The 17902-nt window shown below is 38.4% G+C and overlaps 1 protein-coding gene across 1 annotated transcript in view; it reads right to left on the bottom strand.

Annotated features, from left to right (window-relative positions):
* Window positions 1-17433, bottom strand: part of TPO (thyroid peroxidase) — a 56449-nt gene extending 39016 nt beyond the window's left edge. The window contains 4 exon segments of the mRNA XM_070762172.1: window positions 1070-1199; window positions 8390-8522; window positions 11261-11418; window positions 17360-17433. Coding sequence (XP_070618273.1) covers window positions 1070-1199; window positions 8390-8522; window positions 11261-11418; window positions 17360-17433 — 495 coding nt within the window.
* Window positions 17434-17902: the final 469 nt, after the last annotated feature.

The following is a 17902-nucleotide window of genomic DNA, read 5'->3' as shown; positions in this document are numbered from 1 at the left end:
CTTTCTACAATTTATGCATGCAATCTATGGAAGTAGCACTGTTCACGGACTTGAGGGGAACAACTTTTATTCTAATATGTTCAAAAAGGTGTAAGATAAAATACATCTATCCAGCCCCTAATCATATCCATAATTTTACATATATCTAATGTTCATGAATGAATAATTATATATCAACATTTCCCCAATCAATTGGATCTTGGCTAGATAGGAAGGGAAGCACCATGTAGAATCTTATCTTGCTGAGTTTCTTAACCCTTACCCCATGTAGTGTATTTTATATCATTAAAAGGCAGGGAATCTGTGGCTCTCCAGATATTGATGGAAGCAACATTTTAGCAGTGTGGAAAAATATGAGGACTGCTAGGAATTTTAATTCACCAACATACAGAAGGTTGAAACCCATCCCTATAACCCTATAATCTATGGATTAGAAGACAGTACACAAAGTTGTCCCCAGCTTTGGGCTCATCAAACTGTTTTTCCATATCCCAGTCAGGGTTTTCACTCTGCATCTGGACATGAAGAGAGTGACAAAAATGAAAGATGTAGAATGGCACTTTGGTACTCAACTACTTTGAAAGTGATCGGATTTCATACTTGATGCATTTTGAGATGAACATTTTGTCCCGGTACTCATCATTTGTTTGGCACTCGAAGCACAAATTGGAATAGTGACTCACTATATTATTCCTTATGGGGAAAATTGTTTAGTGGTCATTGTTTTTGGTCATCACACCTCCAGGAACCAATTAATGATCAGTACCAAGGTACCACTGTAGTATCTGTTTCTTGAACTTTTTATGTTGGTATATGGTACGTATCATCCTCAGGAAGACTTTTCTGTTCTTCATTAACTTTGGAACCACTTTGTCTCTTTTAGGCTGGGTTTGATTACTATTGACAGCTGTCATTTGACTATGTTGGATTGAGTATTGTTGGATTATAGAAAGTTACTTCTCAATGTGTTTCCTTATTTTTTTTTCTTGCCTAGAAGCTTATGTTTCATTACAGTAGAGATGCCTGCTTAGCAACTTTATTTTGAAAAATGACTTCATCCTGTACTGACCGAAGGCAATGGAAATCCATTATGTAAGAAACCGAGATTCCATCCTCTGGGCTGACTTAGTTCATCTTCATAAACTGGAGGAAGACATCTAGCTAGAGCGGTGTTGGCAGCTCCCCAACTAGGATGTTCCCTATGTAATTAAAATAATTAAATTAAAATAATGTATATCATTACAATTATTCACTATAACAGTCTATCCCATGTGTAATTTCCTTTCTATTCTTACAAGCAGTCCTCAATTAATGACAGCAATTGGAATTTCCATCACTAAGGTGGTACAGGTATGTCATGTGGCTGCATCGCTGAGTGATGACAATCTCAGCAGTTATCTTTGCCAATGTTAAGTGAGAACAGGGGTGGGCTACTGCCCGGATTGGGGGGAATGCAGTGGGGTAGCTAAAATGGAGCTCTACCCCAGAGCACACGATTTGCACTGAAAGAGTTGAAAGAAAATGCAGGGTGTCCTTCATAAGCCACTCCCACAGTGTGGTAGTAACAATTTTGTTAGCCCTACACTAAGTAAGAATCAACCATCATTAGGCAAGGTTCCCCTTGTAATTCCCTATCAGGTTCCAGCAAGCAAAACCAGTGGGGAAGCTTTGGGAAGTCACGGGTCCTATATGTCTGCAAGCAGGCTGGTGGGGAGGTAAGTGGTTGCTATGGGAGCTGCTGCAGCACAGAGTGAGTGCAGTTAGTGGTGGCTGGAGCAAGCCAATCAAGTTGCACAAGGTGTTCCATAGCCTTGAAAGAGTCTTCAATCCTTGCCTAGCTAATGTCCGTCTCATGAAAGGCCAGGCTGGGCATGCCTCATCAGCAGTGGGAGGAAGAAGATGGAGATGGTCGCTGGGGCAACAAAAGCAGTGGAGCACAGGGCAGATTGGGGAAAGTTGAAGCTCATCCTGTGATTGTAAATGTGGGCAGCTTGATAAGCACTATAATTTTGATCATGTGATCCCAGAAGCACTGCAGCAGCTGGCATACGTATCACTCATTCAGTCCTGTAATAAATGACTGTTAAATGGGGCACTACCTGAACTTATATTTTTATTACAGCCAAGCAACCCTACTTATGTGGGTACCAGGGATGGGTTGCTATCAGTGTGGTAGGCAACTGTGCACTGGTAGCAGACACCAGATTGTGCATGACTGCTCCGGTGCTAGTCATTTGGGCGCCACCATCTTTTTTCTTTAATTTTAAATATAATTTGCTTCCTACACATGTGCAGAAGCCAAATCCCATAAGGGGACACTCACATGTGTGTGATTTCAGCAATTGTTTGCTTTTGCGCATGTGCAAAAGCAAAAAATTGCCAAAATCTCACTTGTGTACGCATCCCCTTATGAAATTTCAGTACGATTTGCTTCCTGCACATGCGAAGAAGCAAAATCAGGCTGGGTATGCACGCATGCACACATGCATAGCGCATGCGAGACTCTCCATGCTGCATATGCAAGACACCGGTAGCAGGAGGTAAGAGCAATCCGCACCTGGCCGGTACATCTTGCCAGTGGGAGAGAAAAGACTCTGAACATTGGAGAAAATGACTAGGTAATGCTGAAATATTTAATTTTATTTATTTGTTTGTTTGTTTGTTTGTTTGTTTGTTTGTTTGTTTCTTTGTTTATTTGTTTATTTATTTATTTATTTATTTATTTATTGGATTTGTATGGCGCCCCTCTCCGCAGACTCGGGGCGGCTAACAACAATGGTAAAACAACTTGTAACAATCCAATTTAATAAAACAACTAAAAATCCTTATTATAAAAAACCATACATACACACAAGCATACCAGGCCCTAGGGGAAGGAATATCTTAACTCCCCCATGCCTGGCGACAAAGGTGGGTCTTGAGTAATTTACGAAAGACAAGGAGGGTGGGGGCAGTTCTAATCTCTGGGGGGAGTTGATTCCAGAGGGCCGGGGCCGCCACAGAGAAGGCTCTTCCCCTGGGGCCCACCAAACGACATTGTTTAGTCGACGGGACCCAGAGAAGGCCAACTCTGTGGGACCTTATCGGCCGCTGGGATTCGTGCAGTAGAAGGCGGTTCTGGATGTATTCTGACCCAATGCCATGTAGGGCTTTAAAGGTCATTACCAACACTTTGAATTGTGACCAGAAACCGATCGGCAACCAGTGCAGGCCGCGGAGTGTTGCAGAAATGTGGGCAAATCTAGGAAGCCCCACGATGGCTCTCCAGATATTTTAAGGGAAAACAAAATTGAATGTAGCCAAATGTATTATGGACTTCCCAAATCAGATGTTAATATACCCAAAGTGATGCAAAATGGAAGGAAGAAGCAATGGGTCCTCACATGGGTGGAAGTCCTAAAGCATGAGGTAATAGAAGCACAGTTGCATATAATTTTAATCAGGAGGAATCAAAGAAAAAGTCGGCATGATTGTCCATAAAATTTAATGAAGAGTTGAAAACGCACACAGAGAGAGAAAAAAATGGAAAGAAGGTCAGGCCACAAAGGACAAAGAGACAAACAATCCTCACTTTAACTGAGGAACATGAGGAAAATGAGAGCCCAGAATGTGCTGACATTAGGAAAAAGATGCTAATAAAAACAAAGGGGGCTTCTTTAGATGTGTTCAAATGAAATTCCAAAGAAAAAGAATCAATATATCAACTGTCCAGGGAAGGCTGTAAAATGCTAGCAGGTAAGTGGCAAAGTAGGGGCAAATTTACTCTAGGCATAGTACAGCTTGATTTTGGTAAAGCAACAACAATCATACAGGCTGGGGGCCCCCTCAAAATTAAGTGGACATATGGCTGGCCTGAAAACTGCACTCAAACAGTGCTCATCAGCCCCTTATCAAATGGGAGAGAGGTATAAACTGGGATGCTCCAAGGATCATCCCTTTATTCCAGGAGTCCCCAATCTGGGTCCATGGACCAGCACTGGGCTGTGGCATGTCAGAAACCGGCTGGGACATGGAAACAAGTGAAGCTCCATCTGTGGAATCAGGCAGCACATGAAACTACACCCCCTTGGGTCCGCGGAAAAACTTCTCTCCACAGAACCAGTCCCGGAAACTCCTTAAAACCCACCTCTGCCGTCAGGCATGGGGGAATTGAAACATCTCCCCCTTGCCCATGTAGTTTCTGAGTATGATTCGATTGTGTGCTTGTTTTTATATATTGGGGTTTCTTTTGGATTTTTAACCTAAAACTGTAATATAGATTGCTAAATATTAGATTTGTTACTATGTATTGTTTTTTACCATTGTTGTGAGCTGCCCCGAGTCTGCGGAGAGGGGAAGCATATAAATCCAACAAATCTAATCTAATCTAATCCCTGGAACCCGAAAAGTTGGGGGCCACTGTTCTATTCTTATTATTTTATTAATTATTCAGAAATGGCTGTAGCTTGCCAATGATATCACAATGAGTAGGATGATTAATACCACTGCAAGCAGAAACAATGTTCAAGACAGAACAAAGTTTTATTCCAGGTAACATTTTAAGACAGATTTCTGTAAAATTCTTTACAGGTAGTCCTCAACTTGAGACCAGAATTTCCATTTTTAAGAAAGTGTTAAGTCAGTTGAACCTGATTTTTTGACCTTTTTTTTTTGCTCTGGTTCTTAAGCAAATCACTGCAGCTGATAAATGAATCATGCTGTCATTTGCTTGTCATCTGGGAACATTGCAAATGGTGATTACATGCAACCATTAAAAATGCTGGTTGCCCAAATTTTGGTCTCATAGCCATGGAGATGTCACAATGGCAGAAATGTGAGGATTGATTATAAGTCTTTCTTTTTTTTTCAGTGCAGTTGCAATATTAAGCAGTTACTAAACAAATGGTTGTAAATTAGCTCAGGTTTGGTGCCCAGTTATGGACACCAAAAAGTTCAGAGAAATTGAAAAGCCTCAAAGAAAAGCATCAAAAAGTGATCCGAGAACTAAAAACTGAACCCTATAAAGAAAGCTTCGAGGAGCTGGGTATGTCTAATTCTGAGAAAAGATTATTGGGACAGCTATGATAACCGTCATTGAATACCTGAAAGGGAGACCCGTATCAGGACCTGTTCCAGAATGCGGAAACACAGAATAATGGATTTCAATTACAGGAAGGCACACCACCATTCAACTTTAAAAAGAAAAAGAACTTCCAACAATAAGAATAGTAGAACCAATTATTCAGAGAGGTGATGGCATTCCTGTCCGCAGTTCTTGATTATTCTCATCATAGCCATTATTGAGAGTGACTGTGGAGGATGGCAAGAAAGAATCAGGAAGAATGCTTGTCATGAATAATTCACACATAACAGAGGAGTTCATTAGTATCTGCCCATCTGCCCATCTACCTGCCCGCCTGCCTGCCTGTTCTGTGTAGGCCAGGTCCTATCAGAATAAGAAGCACACACACACATTCAGATAATCTATAATAAAACTACATTATTGTAAAAATCCAGTACAAAACAGGTTAAATTTCAATCCATGCCAGCAACGTTCCTGGCATAATGATCCTGAGAAAAGAAAACTTGGGCTGTGAGCCAAAGGGTCATTAATCTCAGTCCTTGAAGTGTTTCTGGCAGTTTGAGCAAACTTACAATTCAGTGAAGCTCTGTAGAACATGAAACTGGCAGGGATAAAAGGTCTCTGGAAGTACAAAGGTCTCTCAGCTTTGATTCACCAACCATCATGATTACAAAATTGTTCACCACACCCACTTCCCGCAGACTGTCTCTTATATGGTCAAGCATCCCATATAGCTACTAACACCAAGACCCTCTTCTTTTCAGATACTCTTCTCTGGACTTAAATTTCTGACTCTGGCATCTAACATCATCTTCCTCTAACTCACTTAATACCATAACTGGGGGTGCTACACTGTCTGGTTGACCCTCAGTCTCTAACTCTTCCTCACTCTCACACTCAGGCTCAGATAGCAAAAACACTGGCCTAGGATACTAATACACATCTGTCTCCTGGTCCTCAAAATCTGTGACCAGCTGAACTATCTATCATCTATCTATCTATATATATATATATCCATCCATCCATCCATCATCTATCTATCTATCTATCTATCTATCTATCTATCTATCTATCTATCTATCTATCATCTAATCTATAATTACATAATAATTATAAACTATTTCATAAATGGCAGCACAGTCCAGGCTAAAAAAGCACAGTAGGAAAAGATTCAAAATATTCAAACCCACTCCACTTTGACGAACTCTAACAAAAGAGGGCTTGAGATATTGATGACAATTTCCAACTTTCAATACTTTATTGTGAAACCTTGCATTAAACATCCCACCAAAGTCTATGTAATCCTTAGTTCTTGATCATATCCTCCTTATGTTTTTATTTTTCTGTAGGAACTTTAGATGGGACAATGAACGATCACTGAAGTTTGCCATGCAGGCAGAGCTGAAGGGGATGGGGGTGCAGAGGAAATGAGGTCATGGTTTCAGAATACAGAGGCTCAAATAGATTAATCTGGGTCTCCAAAGAAGAAACAGTATATAATAAAAATAATAACAATTGGAGAACAAACAACTCATTTTAAAAGCATTATCTATAAGCTGAATCTCCAAGAGAGGAAATTGGGGAGAAAAAAGTCAAATTGAAAACTGTTATTCATACAAGGATTTTTCTCTCTGAATGGACACTCAGTATAGAACAATTATTTTATTAATACTTGATTGATCTTCAGTATACTAAAGGGCTTAATTTGCAAAGCAGTGTGAGACAGTAATACACTTAATTAACTGTGATAATTCACACTTGAAGGTTGACATATGCCTTAATAAAGCATTCATATTAGTTACAGTTGATTTGTCTTTATTGAAATGGCATAAAGATTGGCATATAGTGCTATTTCACTCAATTAAAAATAATGATATGTTAATTTAACAGCTTAGCCAGTTATTTTCTTCTTGATTGCTTTAATATTTTAGCAGACAACTGACTGTTTCTGGTAGAAGAAGCTTTCCAATAGATTTCTGGGAAAGAAGAAGTGTGTAAATATTTTTTTAAAAAATGATTAGATAGATCACTTGAAAGCATCATAGGCCAGATAGTTCTGCTATTGCACATAAAAATCCTGTATTCATTTAAAATTTCTCAAGTGAAAGCAGTTAAAAACCAGTGATACAGTCCGCAGTCTGCCAAGTGGCGATCTGTGTATAAAAAACCTCTTGTTCACTGATTTAAAATAAATTTGTACCTGAACATAATTATGATTTATATGATAAATTTCTCCAAATGATTGTATAATGCAGCTACAGTAAATTGACAACCTACAAATAATTTAGGGTTTAAATGTAGCTGTATCTATGCTTGGAGACTCATGTCTTCTGAACCTGCCAAATGCCCATTATTTCACTGCCGAGGCTTCAATTTTTACAAGAAAGCACATCTCTGTTGACACATTATCAAATGAACCAAACCTCAACAGTTACAAGGGAAAAGCAAAGCAAAATACACCATGATCCAGTTTGTACATTATACTAAACCATAATTTAATATTCTGCATCCAAATGGGAATGAGCCTAGTGAAATGCCAAAGTCCACTGTTCATTTCTCTTTGACTTCAGCAAATTCAGGAATGAAATGTGTTTACCCTCTGTGCATGCACAAAGGGTAAAAGAACCCAAATGGTGGCATTCAGGTGGGTGGGCGAAACATAGAAACATAGAAGACTGACAGCAGAAAAAGACCTCATGATCCATCTAGTCTGCCCTTATACTATTTTCTGTATTTTCTCTTAGGATGGATATATGTTTATCCCAGGCATGTTTAAATTCAGTTACTGTGGATTTATCAACCACGTCTGCTGGAAGTTTGTTCCAAGCATCTACTACTCTTTCAGTAAAATAATATTTTCTCATGTTGCTTTTGATCTTTCCCCCAACTAACTTCAGATTGTGTCCCCTTGTTCTTGTGTTGACTTTCCTATTAAAAACACTTCCCTCCTGGACCTTATTTAACCCTTTAACATATTTAAATGTTTCGATCATGTCCCCCCTTTTCCTTCTGTCCTCCAGACTATACAGATTGAGTTCATTAAGTCTTTCCTTATACATTTTATGCTTAAGACCTTCCACCATTCTTGTAGCCCATCTTTGGACCCGTTCAATTTTGTCAATATCTTTTTGTAGGTGAGGTCTCCAGAACTGAACACACGTTTCCTTCGTGACCAGCTCTTTGATGACTGACAGGCACGAGCGAACAAGGAACATTTCGCCCCTGAGCAAATTCCTCATTTGTTGCTATGCTAAACTCTGAAGTGATATAGTAGTAGGCTAGCGTTTACTTTAAATGAGAAATGTAGATATAGATACTAAGATTTACCTGTTGTTGCAGGCTCCATTAATACTTCTATACTTATTTGTTGCAGGGTTGTTTTGACACTTAGATGGTAGCATTTCAGGCATACATCCAGATATGTTGGAAACCACAAGGAAAACTTTACTAGATAACTGATCTGGAATTTTAAGAAAAATTGCCATAATTCTTCCCATCAATAATATTTTATGAATAGCAAACCTTATCACAGAGTATGATAGATTGGTTTAAGGATTCAATTTCAAAGACATGATCCTATAAGGCCTATATTATTTTTTTTGAAACTGCCTACTGCACCCAAGGCAGGAGCAGTAGGCAATTTTGATAGTTTGAAAACAAACCATTAGTCTATTCTAAGCCACAAACAAAGTTATGAGCTAGTGCCTTCATCTTTATTATTTTAAAATATCCAGCTTTTCAAAATTTGAGTGCTTGACTTCAACAGTAGGACAGATTTAAGATTGTGTTGGCTTGTTCCTAGTTTCCCTTCAAATAATTTTAGCTGTGGTAGGAAGATTTTCAAGCTCTGGAAAGAAAACAATGCCAAAAACGTATCTCCATCCGAACTGGATATTATAGATTGTTTCTCCTGTAGAGAGATAAATCATCTGCATATCTGTGTATCCTTTAATATCAGTACAATCCAAAGAACCAAGCCCAATGATGTATTTGAGCACTTGCTATAAGGGAAATTCTTCTTTATGGAGTGAAAATGGTCAGTAGTGCTTGATCAGGATACACATCCTTTCTGTTCAAGTATTTGTTGAATTGCTTAACTGCCCAAACCAAACACAGCTGTTTCCTGTCTGTTTGTGCATAGTTCTTCTGTACAGCTATAAGAGAGCATTATGGGAAGGCAGTCTCTCATGACATATGAGATAAAGATAACCGTATTAGTTGTGAAGAATCGCATGCCAACTTCACCGATTAATGTGGGTTATATGGTGGTAAAAGACATCATATATGATGTCACCATTTTCTTTGCTTCTATGAAGACTTCTCATAAAGCTCTTGATAACAAAAAAAAAAAGATTCCTGATTCTTGTGAAAAGAAGTCTTCTATAAACAGATTCATGGAAGAGAAAATGGATTAGGTAAAGAAATCTTGATGACTAGATATTTCTGATTTTAGATCCCAGTGTATCTCTGAGTTGATGATACTGGGTAGAGACAGTATTCATTTAGTTTCCTGACAAGGAAAAACAAATATGATTTTTCCGAAAATCCCCAGGTTGTGAGAAAATCAACACATCTCTTCTCCATGTTTCTCTACTATCATGTCCTCCCCAATTGTAATAATGTATTCAAGGACTGACACATTAGCTTGATGTCAAGAATTTGTCATAATAATTAATGCATACTAAAATGAATTATGGCTGTGACGTATTTTGGGTCAATCACAAGTATGTGATTTTTCTCTGCACACTTCTGTAGGCCTGGCACACCAATGATAGGACTCCCATTTGTTATCCTAGTTTTAAAGATTTGGCGTTTGTTGTGTCTTGCTCAAATACCTTGTTCTACTGATCTCGGCAAAGCTGCCTTAAGATTACGAAGATTCACCTAGCAATTTTCTTCAATAATTGTGATGTCATCTAAATAGCTCTAGGAGCCTGGGCAGCATTAAAATACTTGGTTTATTGCTTTTTGCAAAAGTATTTATGCTGTTGCAGATCTATTGCCATTACTGCATACGTTTCATGGAAAATATATAAAAACTTCATCCATTTCTATCTGTTAAAAATTGTTTTAGGTCTATTTTGTGAAACATTGTTCCCCAATGTGATTACCAAAATATCCTCAATTCTTATTGTTCCACTAGTAGAAATGATTTAATGGTAACTTTAAAATATCCACAGACATATATCTGACATATGCTCTGTTTAGCTGTGGAAACCACAGATGTAGAAACATGGGCTCTTATAAACTTTTCAAGGGATTCTTTCAAACTTTCTTCTGATTCACTTCAGCTACCATTTTCCTGCATGCTCCTCTGTTTTATTTTTGATGTCCTTAAGTGGGCCAATGCTATTTTTGAACAAATAGTCTTTGTGGCAGAAAGTATAGCATTATATGCAGGCTTGAATGGGGTCTTAAGAACTGCAACCTATAAAGGTGGGACAAGGGAAATGAGCAGCCATACAAGGTCACAGCTCTGCTTCATTAACCTCTAATAAAGTAGCCCAATACTGAATGCCAGTGCATAACAATTTAGGGTCAGTGGAGTTTTTTTCTCTTCTTGCTTGGCCATAATTCTATGTACACATCAAGAGATTAGCCATTTCTGACAAAGCTGTTACATTCATAGCCTGTTGACTCACTATATAGAGAGCAAATGGTTTAAACTATGCAAATAAATAACATAAGCACAAAAAGCTTAAATGCCAATTGCTAATTTTCATGAATGTCCCTTGGCATTTAGAGAGATAAAGGAAAATATATTTAAAAACCTCAAATGCTTGTTAATATCTGAAATGTCTGAATATACAGCTAGAAACTGAGCAACCCTTTTATATACAATAAACTATATGCAACCAACAACAATAACTATTTAAATATCCTGAAAAAGAAATTATATTCATAATCATATACAAGATTCATGTGTCCTTTTTATTTGGCAAACTTGATTTTTCCTCCCCTCCTGAAGTACTAATATAGTTTTATAAGAGTTTTCTTTTCACTCTCTCATTTTCTTTCCCTAACACATTTAAAGTGTTTAGCTGGGACTTCAAGTTCTGCTATAAATTTAAGACTGACCTATGGCAATGGTTTTTTTTAAAAAAAAATAAAACAGTACCACTTTAATCTAAGAGACACAACCCTCTCAAGCAAACCACATGGTTCCACTCCCAGTATTATCCTTTTGTATTTATTCACCGTTTGGAGACAGCATGCGTTTACGTTTCTGATGTTTTCCTTTCAAGTGCTTTGTGGAAGTTTCCATTTTTTCAGCAGCTTGAGATAAAGCCTTGATTTCTTCTTCCGGGTAGTTAGAAAATGGTGTGTAAGCCACTGTTTGACTTCTTTGATGAAGACTACAAAGAATTGTTTTTAAAAATGAATAATAGCATTTTAATTACACTGGTTTTAGATGTGCATTGGGAAAGCAAGAAATAGAAATCTTTTCTATTATTGGCAGGGGGGAAAATGCTTCAATAAACATATTTGTCCAATAGAAAGGGAGGCATTACCTGACTTATATTTCTGTGAACCAGATTAGTGTTCATCAGCATGGCTTTAAGCATGCAACTTAAAAACTGAAATTGAATATATTTTCTGCTAACTTTTAATATGAATGTCAATATTTGATGTTTGACTTGCTCCTTTGAGTATTAACAATAGTATGCAAGAAGAATGGAATGGACCCTTCCCTTCCATTAAATATCTAACTACTGATTATTTATTGAAATTTGATTTTCTTTTTATTCTGTCTATATATTTTGGCATCATTTCCAAAAACTATTCCAGGATGGAAAAGTTGAGATCATCAAGATTACTACATGTGAGTAATCTTTTTTGTATGAAGGTAGATTGAAGCATTTGGCATGAAATGTTAGAGAGTTAAAATGCACAGGCACAGATCCAACTGAATTATACGAAATATAGTACATAAATACATTAGAAAGTATCCAGAGATAGTTTAATAGAAGAGCCCTCCACTTCTCTACTCGCAACAGAATACCTTACACTACCAGACTTGAAATCCTGGGCTTAGAAAGCTTAGAACTAAGCCTAAACATAGCTCATAAAATTATCTGCCAGAACGTCCTACCTGTCAACACCTACTTCAGCTTCAACCATGACAATAAATGAGCACACAATAGAATATAAACTTAAAGTAAACCGCCTCAACTTGACTGTAGAAAATACAACTTTAGCAACAGAGTAGTTAATGCCTGGAACTCATTACCTGACTGTGGTTTTGTCACCAAAGCCCCAAAACTTTACCCTTATTATACTGTCCATTTTTGACCTCACCCGATTCCTAAGGAGTTAGTAAGGGGCATGCATAAAAACACCACCATGCTTACCATCTCTGTCCAATTGTTCCCTCTTATCAGTACCCATCTTATGTACTATATATAAACAATGTTATATCGTTGTATATTACAAATACGTACTTGACAAAATAAATACATAGAAGAAAAGAAAACTCTTACCAAATGTGACACAAAACTTTTCTATTTCATTCATAACTTCTAACGTTGATGATTGTAGAATAATTCACAATGCTTACTGACCTTCTGAAATATCATCTGCTTCTTTGGGGCATATAAATTGATTTTTCCACTTCTTTGAGCGCCATATGGCTCTTTTGTAACCTCATCGGGATACAAAGCAACGACAACAACAATCAGCTGAGAGGATGAGATATAAAGGGACATTGTCTGCAGAAGCAGTTGCAGAATAATCTTTAGTTCTGCTTTTGTCTCATAAGTACATTATTTAGTACTTATACGGGATGGGGGAGAAAATCTGAACAACCTTTCACCAAAGTATAAAGAGACAAATTTTGTGTGCAGTATATTTTATCAACTCCGATCAAAACTAGGTTTTCAGTTACTAATAAGAATAAACTACTTGATGTATCATATTGCTAACACACAGCTGCTCTTCTATTATTATGTTTCTTTATACTAGAGAAAAAGCATAATCATTTGATCTAGTTTGGGGCATCCATTTTCCTTCAGAAATTTACTTCTATATAAGAATTTTTTTAAAAATTCTCCTTGCAGTCCAATGACTCTCAATTGCCACTTGCTTTTTGAATCACCAGCAAGGAGACTGCTGATAGACAATACTGTTGCCCAGGTCATCCAGACCCTGGCCCCTGACTGTGGGAGCTCAGAGCCTGGTGATCTACCACCTGTCCACCCATCTGCGAGTATTCTGAGCAGAGTCAGGTTACAAGCGGTGTGCCACAAGGGTCTGTTCTGGGTCCTATTCTTTTTAATATGTTTGTGAGTGACATAGGGGAAGGTTTGGTAGGGAAGGTTTGCCTATTTGCCGATGACTCTAAAGTGTGCAATAGGGTTGATATTCCTGGAGGTGTCTGTAATATGATAAATGATTTAGCTTTACTAGATAAATGGTCAAAGCAATGGAAACTGCAATTTAATGTTTCCAAATGTAAAATAATGCACTTGGGGAAAAGGAATCCTCAATCTGAGTATTGTATTGGCAGTTCTGTGTTAGCAAATACTTCAAAAGAAAAGGATTTAGGGGTAGTGATTTCTGACAGTCTCGAAATGGGTGAACAGTGCAGTCAGGCGGTAGGGAAAGCAAGTAGGATGCTTGGCTGCATAGCTAGAGGTATAACAAGCAGGAAGAGGGAGATTATGATCCCGCTATATAGAATGCTGGTGAGACCACATTTGGAATACTGTGTTCAGTTCTGGAGACCTCACCTACAAAAAGATATTGACAAAATTGAACGGGTCCAAAGACGGGCTACAAGAATGATGGAAGGTCTTAAGCATAAAACGTATCAGGAAAGACTTAATGAACTCAATCTGTATAGTCTGAAGGACAGAAGGAAAAGGGGGGACATGATCGAAACATTTAAATATATTAAAGGGTTAAATAAGGTCCAGGAGGGAAGTGTTTTTAATAGGAAAGTGAACACAAGAACAAGGGGACACAATCTGAAGTTAGTTGGGGGAAAGATCAAAAGCAACATGAGAAAATATTATTTTACTGAAAGAGTAGTAGATCTTTGGAACAAACTTCCAGCAGACGTGGTAGATAAATCCACAGTAACTGAATTTAAACATGTCTGGGATAAACATATATCCATCCTAAGATAAAATACAGAAAATAGTATAAGGGCAGACTAGATGGACCATGAGGTCTTTTTCTGCCATCAGTCTTCTATGTTTCTATGTTTCTATCTTATCTCACAGGCCATACACAAAGAGGTAAGAGGCTGGATTTGGTCCAAAGGCTAATGCGTCTCTATTTTCTCTGGCAGAGTTTTAGAGAATTCAATTATTTCTGTATCGAAGTGAATGCAGAGTCATTTCTGAATTAAGATGAACGTGCCCATTGATATTGGCAGCCTTTGTAATGATTTCGGCAAATAAATGCCATGTGCCATTCACAGATGCAGCATTGTGTTTGGGTTTTCAAAATGTAATTAATGAAATAGCTAGGCTACAAAGTAAATCCATTTGGCGGACAGGGTCCTCCTTCAAGTTCAAATAAAATGAAATCAATTTTTGTACACTTGGCTGAAGTACTTTCAAGTCTTAGTCCATAAAAATCAGCAAACGTAACCCTGAGATCTTGTGCGTAGAATTATTAAGAGGTTTTCGGGCTATAACTAAATCAGAAACTGCCTCTTCAATTCAAGAGTCCTTTTTCACTCTCAAGGGTAGCAGTGAAACTTATTGGGTTGCACTGCTGCAGTCTTTCAATGAGAAATCTAAACATTTGAGTTTTCACAGTACTGAGAATGCTATTGCTTTGTGAAGATCCGATTTAAAATAATACATCTCCTTCCTTTCTTTTCTTTCCTCTCCTGTAATATTTGGCATTCTCATAATACATTCCTGAGAATTCAAATAAAAAAATTTCTCAATCTGGACAATAATATCTTCATTAAAGAACAAGTATCTTCCAAAATCCTTTCAAGTCTTCCCAGATTTCCACCACCACCACCAGTTTCAAAAATATTTTCACGTTACCTGGCTGATATTTTATGGAATATGTGATTATTTAAAGTAATTATTTTTATTTATTTATTTTTATTTATTTATTTTGTCCAATACACCATGAGGGTTTTAGTGGGTATATATATATGGGTATGGCTAGCTGATGAGGCCAAAATAAAGCTGAACTAGATCTATCCTAATCTCCCTTAATTTTCAAATTCAGCAAAAAAACATGGGACACATACAGATAGAATTGTCAGCTATCAATAAAATTAACTGCCTTGGAAATGGCCCTGGGTTGGGCCGAGAGGCAAATAAGGAGCTGTGATGTTCCTTCAATACACCAGGGTGATTCGACACAAAAATATGTAACCCTTCCCTGGTGCAGAGCTGAAGCGATTGGATACATGGGGCTACCTTTGAAAAGTGTTCGGAAACTTCAGATCGTGCAGAATGCAGCTGCGAGAGCAGTCATGGGCTTACCTAGGTATGCCCATGTTTCACCATCACTCCGCAGTCTGCATTGGTTGCCGATCAGTTTCCGGTCACAATTCAAAGTGTTGGTTATGACCTTTAAAGCCCTTCATGGCATTGGACCAGAATATCTCCGAGACCGCCTCCTGCCGCACGAATCCCAGCGACCGATTAGGTCCCACAGAGTGGGCCTTCTCCAGGTCCCGTCAACTAAACAATGTCGGTTGGCGGGCCCCAGAGGAAGAGCCTTCTCTGTGGCGGCACCGGCCCTCTGGAACCAACTCCCCCCGGAGATTAGAACTGCCCCTACTCTTCCTGCCTTCCGTAAACTCCTTAAAACCCACCTTTGCCGTCAGGCATGGGGGAACTGAAACATCTTCCCCTGGGCATGTTTAATTTATATATGGTATGCTTGTGTGTATGTCTGTTAGTATATGGGGTCTTTTAAATCTTTTAATTTTAAATTTGTTAGATTATTTATGATTTGTTTCCACGTGTTGTGAGCCGCCCCGAGTCTTCGGAGAGGGGCGGCATACAAATCTAAGTAATAAATAAATAAATAAATACTATAGCCTAGAGAATAATTCTCTGCCTTACAAGGCAAAGGTTGCAGGATCAAGTCCCAGTGGGTATGGCAAGTTGATGAGGCCAAAATAAGGCCGAAATAGACTTTGTAGATTTTCATGGGCACAGGTATGATGGCCTTGGCATATTCGGGTTTCTTCCCATGTAGGACACACATAGTAAAATACATGATGAAGGTTATAGAGGAAATACTCATAGTAAAATATATCTAAGAAAGAATAGAAAAGAAGATATAGTAATAGAACATATCAATGAAAGAATAGAAGAAGAGATATAGGAATAGAAGAAAGGAATAGGAGATATAGGAGAGCAATAGGACAGGGGGCAGAAGGCACTCTAGTGCACTTGTACTCGCCCCTTACTCTTAGGAATCTGGATAGCTCAACCGTAGAAACAGATTTGAAAGGCCAATAAGTTGCATGAAAGCTTGTAGTTACATTTCTAGACAGCAATGTATATGCTACCAAGGAAATACAAATATAAATGTTTGGACTTAAGAGTTCATATATTTTTTAAAAATTATGTTTATATGGAGAAGGATAAAATAAAAACACACACAATGTTCAGTGTGACAATTTTATTCCTCATATTTGGGGTAGTTCTTTTGAATAGTTGAATAGTTAAAAGGTATTAGAATGCCACTGAGTTGGGCTGGAATACTATGTTATCTATACCACATGGACAATACCTGCCCCAGCACCAATCCATAGCTTAACAGAATACTTGAGCTGGAAAGAACCTTGGAAGTTTTTTAGTCCAATTCCCTGCTCAATCATGAGGCCCTAGACCAGTGGTTCTCAACCTTTCTAATGCTGCAACTCCTTAATACAGTTTATCATGTTGTGGTGACCCCCAACCATACATCCAGCGCCAATTCTCCCAATAGAGCTTTAAGATGATTGGCAGGAAGGTCAGAGGGACACCCTGATTGGTTGGATTGGCCTGATTGGTCGGATTGTAAAAATATGTTCCAAAGCGCCAGAATAGAAGCTTTAATTCCTAACACAATGGGAAATTTATCTTTTCCCATGGTCTTAGGTGACCCCTGTGAAACAGTCAAAGGAGTCCTGACCCCCAGGTTGAGAACCACTGCCCTAGATCCATGATGGAGAACCTATGGCATGCATGCCAGAGGTGGCACTCAGGGCCCTCTCTGCTGGCACGATACCATTGCCCCTTATCAGATCTCCATGGTGTTTCTTTCATGAGCTTCTGTTTCCCTGGAAACAACAAAACAGAAGCTTACGAAAGAAAAAGATCTTACCTATCGCCATGCTGCTGGGGTTGGGATGCCCCACCTTCCACCAGCCAGCTGGTCTTCAGGTCTCTGTTGTGCATGTGTGCATGTCTGTGCATATCTACACATGTGCATGAATTCTGCATGTGTATGCATGCCTCTTTCCGTTTGGGCATTCAGTGTCTAAATGGTTCACCATCACTGCCCTAGACCATATTAGACAAATGATTTTCCAATATTTTCCTAAAATTCTCAAGTGATGGCACACCGACACCTTCTGGAGGAAAGTCATTCCACTGATTGTTATGTCAAGACATTTCCCCTTAGTTTCAGGTGATTTTTCTCCTTGATTAGTTTCCATCCACTTGATTAGTTTCCATCCATTCCAACCAATGGATTAGTTTCCATCCAATAGTTTCCATCCATCCATCCATCCGTCCATCCATCCATCCATTAGTTTCTTGTCCAGGTCCTTTGGATAATAGTTTGAACCCTTAGATATTGGAGGACTGTTATCATGTCACCTCTAGTCCTTCTTTTAATTAAACTAGATATATCCAATTCCTGCAA

The sequence above is a fragment of the Erythrolamprus reginae genome, chromosome 1, assembly GCF_031021105.1.
Source record: "Erythrolamprus reginae isolate rEryReg1 chromosome 1, rEryReg1.hap1, whole genome shotgun sequence".
Taxonomy (NCBI): domain Eukaryota; kingdom Metazoa; phylum Chordata; class Lepidosauria; order Squamata; family Dipsadidae; genus Erythrolamprus; species Erythrolamprus reginae.
The sequence above is the reverse complement of the archived record's forward strand: the minus strand, read 5'-3'. Positions and strand labels throughout refer to the sequence as shown.